Genomic DNA, 7,388 nt, shown 5'->3' with positions numbered 1-7,388 from the left:
AGACTTCACAACTCACTGGCGCAGGGGAGCCAGTCAGTGAAGGCGAAAGGGACAAAGGACAAATTACGACGACCGCCCGACCAACCAGTAGTAGTAGTGCCCATATTGTTTGCGGCCTGCCGCATACAATCGCGCAGCATCTTGGCACCGTCGGGCGGACGGACCGACGAACGAACCTCTTCCTGGAGATTTCGGTCCGAGGATTAAATATTCATAAGACGTTGGTAAACAGTGTGCGGTGCCGCCGAGCGGAGGCGAAGGACTTTCAAATTTCAACCGGATTCCCGATCCCGGTGGCGATACGATGCGATGGCGAGACGCACCCCGGAGCGTTCGTTATGCTGGGCTAAAATATTAAGTTTTCAATAATTTATTGGAAGATTATCGATTGGTTAGCTGTCCGGCCGCACGGCCTACGCTTGAAGATGGGAATGAAATTTGGTTAGCAGATTAGTAAACTGTGACCAACAATCGATTTTCGATTGGGTATTCCAGTAATTGTTAGGGTATAGAAAAAACTCAAACTTTCACAATTATCTTGTAAACTCGAGTAACATAAAGCATCGCTTAATCTCACGAGCTTTTAAGCTATGTTGAGTAAAATATGCTTGAAATGCAGTAAATTTAAATCATATACTGTCTGTTACAGTGCATTTCAGCACCATCGAACAAAAAACGGAACCACCTTCAGTGAACCCTTCACCCTCCGAAACGGTTCGACCTTTCACCTAACAACTCGGTAAATTTCATGCGGTTTGCCCAGAGAAAACCACCATCCAGCATCCATTATCGCTAAGACCGAATCCTCATTATTGCGTTTGAAGCTTATGCAGCTTCATCGTTGTCCTGCTTGCAGTTTGTTGGTTCCTCCTCTCCGGCTGGCGGCACAAGGGACTGACTCCGTAGCACTCGCCGGAGCACTCACTTGGCCGAACGATCCTTCTTCTCGTTGGTAGGTTGTGGAGTGCGAGAATCCATTAGACACCGAACCCCGATGTGCGTTTTCAAAGACCATCAGAGTCCACCCTTGAAAAACGGGTAGCCACCAAAAGGGCTTCCCTCCTGGTAGCCGGGGAGAAACGACGACCGGAACCCGAACCGAAAGCCAATTTAATCTTGACCGCAGCCGTTTTCTTGCATTTATGGGGGCTCTTCCGACGACGTCCGGACCCTGCTAGCTTGCTAGCTAGCTAGCCAGCCAGGATTTCGCTCTTCCGCCGCACGTTCAATGTCGATAATTATTCTTGCTCGGATTTACGCTGAATTTAAAATTAAATTTATGACCTTTCAAAGGTCGGCTCCGGGACCGAAGAAGGCGGAGACGTAGCTTTTGTCGCTTTGGTCGGAAAGGATTGTGCATGCCAACCGCATGACTCCGGCAAGGGGTAACGGTTTTTCCGAGCTTACAAAGAAGCAGCAGCGTATTTTTTTCTTGTATTTTCTCCAGCATGTAAATTTGACCTGAATTTTAATATTTTACAACGCCTGGAGCTCGCCCAGTCTGTGCGCACCCGCCGGATGAAATATTACCCAGTGGAATTTATTACCGGTTCATATTTTTATTCCTCGAAGCCATTAGCATCTCCTAGCTGTTGCTACCTGCCCGGCAGTGCACCCCACCATCGCAGCATCCATCGCGCTCTGATCGCTCATTCGCCAGCTAACAATGTGGTCGAATTGTAACGACGAGTGAACGTTTTCTTGCACTTTGCCGCGACTAGAAAACCGGAGGAAGGGGTCCTTTATCGGGTCTCGGCAGCTTCTGTAAGAAGCAAATCTGCATAAAACTCTCGTAAAAATGATGATTCTTAATGGTGCTTTTATTTTGCACCGATCTACCACACCGCGGTGGCAAGCGCAACGCAACGTAACCGTTCGCGGTCTTTGAGGAGAATCTGAGAACAATTTATGTCAAGTCAAAGATTATGAAATAAAAATGTCTTGATTCTGGTAGATTATGGGCTGGCCTGGGAGAAAGAAAAATATGTTGGAGGCTTGCGTTTTGAGCAAGGCTTAGACTAGGATTCTCTGTAGTGGTAGAATGAGCATTGCTTTCTGCAGATTTTCACAAAAAGATTAGGCATCAGACTACCCAGGTAACCAATAAGCATTTCCATTGCATTTCAAATGCAAGCACATAAGCATTTATATTGCCTTAAATGCTACTTAAATGCTATGTTGGCAAAATATGCGGTTAGTTTACTGCTAGCATTCTTATAGTGCTGACAATGCTTATTTGCAGCTAGTTACCGACAAGAAGAATTTAAATAGAATTGTGGATGCCAATATACAACAGCTATGCAGTCAAAAGGCTGATAAACAGCAACCTGCAGTATAAAACGCCAGGAATGCTAATAAACGATTGATTTACTGCTTATATTAATGCTTATTGGTTACCTGGGTAAGATTTCTCTGGGTGTTCTTCAAATCAGTTTCCCAATTCTGGATTGCCTCAATTATATTGTAAAATAAAACTATCTGGCTATTGAGATAAAGCTCAATATCTAACTTGTGAGTTTAAATTTTGTCCCAATATTACGTCAATTCTGGCTCGATTTCTTCGGATGTCATTTATATTTTAGCGTAAAAGTTCTGGTATGGTATTGAATTTTTTAGTATTAGATTGGACTGTGACTCGGACCGCAACCGGAACTGGAACTGGGGTTGGAACTAGGACTGAAAAAGCTACATAGGCCGGGATTGGGACAGTGACAGGAAATGGGACTGGGATTGTGACTGAGACTGACACTGGGACAAGAACTTGGATTGGAACAGCAACTGGGGGTTGGACTATGACTGGGACAGCTACATAGGCTGGCACTGGGATAGGTATATATGGACGAAGACTGAGACAGTGACAAGAAAAACCCCACTGGAACTGACATTGACAAGAAATGGGACTGGGATTGTGACTGAGACTGGGACAAAAACCGGGTTTGGGACATGAACTAGGGTTGGGACTGTCCTACACTGATAAAAATAGACACGGCGTTACCAAAAGATCTTACACATGAATTTCAACGTGCAAATATTGATAATCTTGTTTCATATGTCAATCATTCGGGTATCAAAAGCGTTTCCCTTCGATTTAACGTGAAATGAAATATTTCATATGGAAAACACGTTAAATAACCATGTTTCTCCAACAAACCTTCAATCAACATGGTAGTCACTTCTTTTACATTGCAAATCCACGTGTTTTACCATTAGATCATATCCTGTTGCAATCCACATGAAATTAAGGTGTGAGTTTTTATAAATATTTCACTGGTTTTACATATTTAATCAAAGGGTAACTCTTATGAAATGTCATTTTATTTGAAATTCACGTGGCTTTCACGATGAGTTGATGTGAATATCAGATCATATCAAAGTGTTTTACTCATGGTTTTACCATTGAATATGATTCATGTGTTATTCTTATGGAACTGTAGTGATTAGCACCAGGAGAATATCTATGTCATCTGCACATTGATCGCACGTGTTTTTTCGGTGTAGTCATACAGTTACATAGGTTGGCACTGGGATAGGTACATGAACTGGGACTGGGACATACAGGAAATGGGACTGGTACTGAGACTGGGACTGGGACAGTGACAGGAAATGAGACTGAGACTGGGACAGGAACTGGGGTTGGGACTATGACTGGGACAGCTATATAGGTTGGGACTGGGATAGGTACAAGGACTGGAACTAGCGCAGAGACAGGAAATGGGACTGGAACTTGAACTGAGACTGGGACGGGGGACTGGGGGGCTCTGTAGCCGCAAGGTTACCGAGTCTGCTTTGACAAGCGAATGGTCGTGGGTTCGAATCTTAGTAGAATCAGGTCATTCGATGTCAAAATGACTTTAGCATGGGTTTATTCTCTGGCCCCTCATCACCCTTCCTTCATGCTGAGTTCTACATTATCCCGAAGACGCTTCTTATGGTTAGTATACTGGTATGGGCACCTAATGAGGTAATGGTTTTGAACCTCAGGAGGACTCACCAGTGCTAACTATAACGAGGCGAAACAGGTTTGGCATAGTAGGACATGCATCGAAGCATGGGTAAAACCCTCAACACATAAGCACGCATAAAAAAATATATAAGCTTATCGTTTACTCAATAACGATAAAGCACAGAAATGCAGTGCAGAATACAGCATACACCCGGGCAACATTACAATAGATCAATAATGTTGTGGTCAAAGTGATAAGCCCATACAAAAAAAAGAGAGACAGCGACTGGGACTGGGACTGCGACTGGGACTGGGACAGGAACTGGAATTGGGACCAAGACTTCGACAGCTATATAGATTGGCAATAGATATAGGGATAGGTACATAAACTGGGACAGCGACAGGAAATGTGACTGTGACTGTGACTAAGACTGAGACTGTGACAAGAACTGGGGTTGGAACAGCAACTAGAGTTGGGACTAGGACTGGGACAGCTACGTATGAAGGGACTGCGATAGGTACAAGGACTGGGAGTGGGACAGGGGCAGGAAATGGGACTGGAATTGGAATTGGAACTGAGACTGGAACAGGACCTGGGATTAGGGCTACTACTAGGACAGCTATATAGGCTGAGACGGGGATAGGTACATGGATTATGACAGGAACAGTGACTGGAACTGGAACTGGGATTGGGAGTGGCACTGAGATTGAGACTGGGACTTGGACAGAAGTTGGAGTTGAGACTAGAACTAGAACTGGGGCAGCTACATAGGCTAAGACTAGAACAGGTATAAGAACTGGGGTTGGGACAGTGTCAGGAAATGGGACTGGAATTGGGATTGGGACTGGAACTGGAACCAATACTAAAGATTTAATATGTACTTTAATTCAGACTAGAATTTGGATTTGAGTTTGGACTTCGACTAGCTTCATTTGGACCTGAAATTCGACCTAAATGGTGACCTAAATTTAGACCTAACCTTGGACCGGAATTAGGACTTAAAATTGCACCTTAATTTGAACTTGAATTAGAACCTGACTTCGGATTTGAGATTGGGACTGGGACTGGGCCTGAGACAGGAATAAAAACTGAGCCTGGGACTGGGACACGAACTGGGGTTGGGACTAAGACTGAGACAGATACATTTTTTTTTTGTATGGGCTTATCACTTTGACCACAACATTATTGATCTATTGTAATGTTGCCCGGGTGTATGCTGTATTCTGCACTGCATTTCTGTGCTTTATCATTATTGAGTAAACGATAAGCTTTTTTTTATGCGTGCTTATGTGTTGAGGGTTTTACCCATGCTTCGATGCATGTCCTACTATACCAAACCTGTTTCGCCTCGTTATAGTTAGCACTGGTGAGTCCTCCTGAGGTTCAAAACCATTACCTCATTAGGTCCTCATACCAGTATACTACTAACCATAAGAAGCGTCTTCGGGATAATGTAGAACTCAGCATGAAGGAAGGGTGATGAGGGGCCAGAGAATAAACCCATGCTAAAGTCACTTTGACATCGAATGGCCTGATTCTACTAAGATTCGAACCCACGACCATTCGCTTGTCAAAAGCAGACTCGGTAACCTTGCGACTACAGAGCCCCCCAGACAGATACATAGGCTGGGTCTGAAAAAGGTACAATGAATGGGGCTGGGACAGTGTCAGGAAATGGGACTGGAACTGGGATTGGGACAAAGACTGAAGCTTTAATGTGTTGTTTAATTCTCACTAGTATTTGGATTTGATGATGATGGATTTGACATAGGTACAATGATAGGGACAGCTACAAGGACTGGTACTGGGACAGTAACAGTGACAGGAAATGGGACTGGGATTGGGACTGGGACAGGAACTGGAGTTGGAACTAGGACTGGGACAGTGTCCGGAAATGGGACTGGAACTGGGGCTGGGAGTGGGACTGGAACTGAAACTGAGACAGAAGTTGGAATTGAGACTAGAACTGGGCCAGTTACACAGGCTGGGACTGGGATAGGTGCAAGAACTGGGACTGAAACAGAGACAGGAAATGGGACTACAATTGGGATTGGTGCTCGGACTGGGACAAAGACTGAACCTTAACGGGAAATTAGCAGTCATTAACTTTTCGTCGGAGAGCCCAATTTCGGAAGCAGTTTTTGGGCCCAAACGCGGGGTTCTGTTTGAAAAAATGTAAATACTGCTTTCTTCTCGTTAATCAATCTGAGCACAGCGACTATATTTTCATGAACAGAATTTTTGTTTCAAACTACAAAACTGATTTCGAAATTGGCAGAATTTCACCTTAAAGGTGTATTTTAATTCTGACTATAAGTTGGATTTGAGTTTGGAATTGTACTAGGTTTATTTGGAACTAAAATTCGACCTAAATTTGCCTCAATTTGGACTTAAACTTGGACCAAAATTAGGACTTAATTTGAACTTGAATTTGAACCTGACTTTGGATTTGAATTTGAACATAAATTTGATCCTGAATTTTGATTGCATTTTTAATTAGAATTTGATCGCAATTTGGATTATTTGGATTCGAATTTGGATTTCAACTTGAATTTGATCCTAAATTTTGATTGGAATTTGGACCGGAATTTAGATTTCAAGTTGGACTTCAATCGGGACTCGAATTTAGACTCTAATTTTGGACTTGAATTTTGATTTAAATTTGCCGAAATTTAAACCACAATTTGGATCTAATTTAGTTTAGTTTGGTCTTAAAGCAATTTGAACCGAAACTCAGACCAGAAGCTAGACCTGAATTTGAACATTAATTGGACCTCAATTTGAAGCTCAATTTAGACTCGAATGTGAACCTCAAATTTGGTCTAAAATTCTGGTTTTTAGACTTGAATGTCGTGGAACCCAATTTCGATCGAAATGTGGACCTAAATCCCACCTTTAATACGAATCGAAATTTGGTTTTGAATTTGAAAAAAGATTTGGAATTTTGGCTTGAATTTTGATTTCAATGTACCGCCCACTTAGCTTCGAGGTACGATGCTGGTCTAACAAGCCAGTCGTCGCCTGTTCGAATCTCGGCAGGGCGATGCTTGCTTGATAGAGTCAGTAGCATCGTTACACTGGCCCCGTAATTTTCCTGTACTTTAAACAGCCGGCTGCGAAGTCTGTCGATAAAGAAGGGTAATGTCTAATGACGGTTTAAGCCCACGGCTTTGCTTTTTTTGATTTCAATGCGGACTTAACAGAAATCTAGATCGAAATATGAACCTGACTTTGGACTTCAATTTGAACTTGAATGTTGAATTTAACCTTGACCGCTCGGAATTCGAACCTTAGTTTGCATCTGAATTTGGACTTTCCTGTGTAAATTTGGACCAGAATTTCGAGCCGAATTTGGACTATTTCTGAATCGAATTTGGGTCAGAAAAAAATAGGAATTTTGAACTGAATCAGGACCTGAATCCTCAGCTGAATTTAGACCACAAT

The 7,388-nt window shown here is 43.0% G+C and overlaps 1 protein-coding gene across 1 annotated transcript in view; it reads right to left on the bottom strand.

The window, feature by feature from the left end:
- Positions 1-4,292: 4,292 nt before the first annotated feature.
- LOC128732367 (mucin-1-like) overlaps positions 4,293-7,388 on the bottom strand; it is a 34,579-nt gene continuing 31,483 nt past the window's right edge. Inside the window, exons 2-3 of the mRNA XM_053825615.1 lie at positions 5,680-5,958; positions 4,293-4,722 (exon numbers count right to left, since the gene is read on the bottom strand). Coding sequence (XP_053681590.1) covers positions 4,293-4,722; positions 5,680-5,958 — 709 coding nt within the window. The remainder of the gene's footprint in view (positions 4,723-5,679; positions 5,959-7,388) is intronic.

The sequence above is a fragment of the Sabethes cyaneus genome, chromosome 1 (assembly GCF_943734655.1).
Source record: "Sabethes cyaneus chromosome 1, idSabCyanKW18_F2, whole genome shotgun sequence".
Taxonomy (NCBI): Eukaryota; Metazoa; Arthropoda; class Insecta; order Diptera; family Culicidae; genus Sabethes; species Sabethes cyaneus.
Note: the sequence above shows the minus strand (reverse complement) of the source record. Positions and strands in the feature narration are given on the sequence as shown.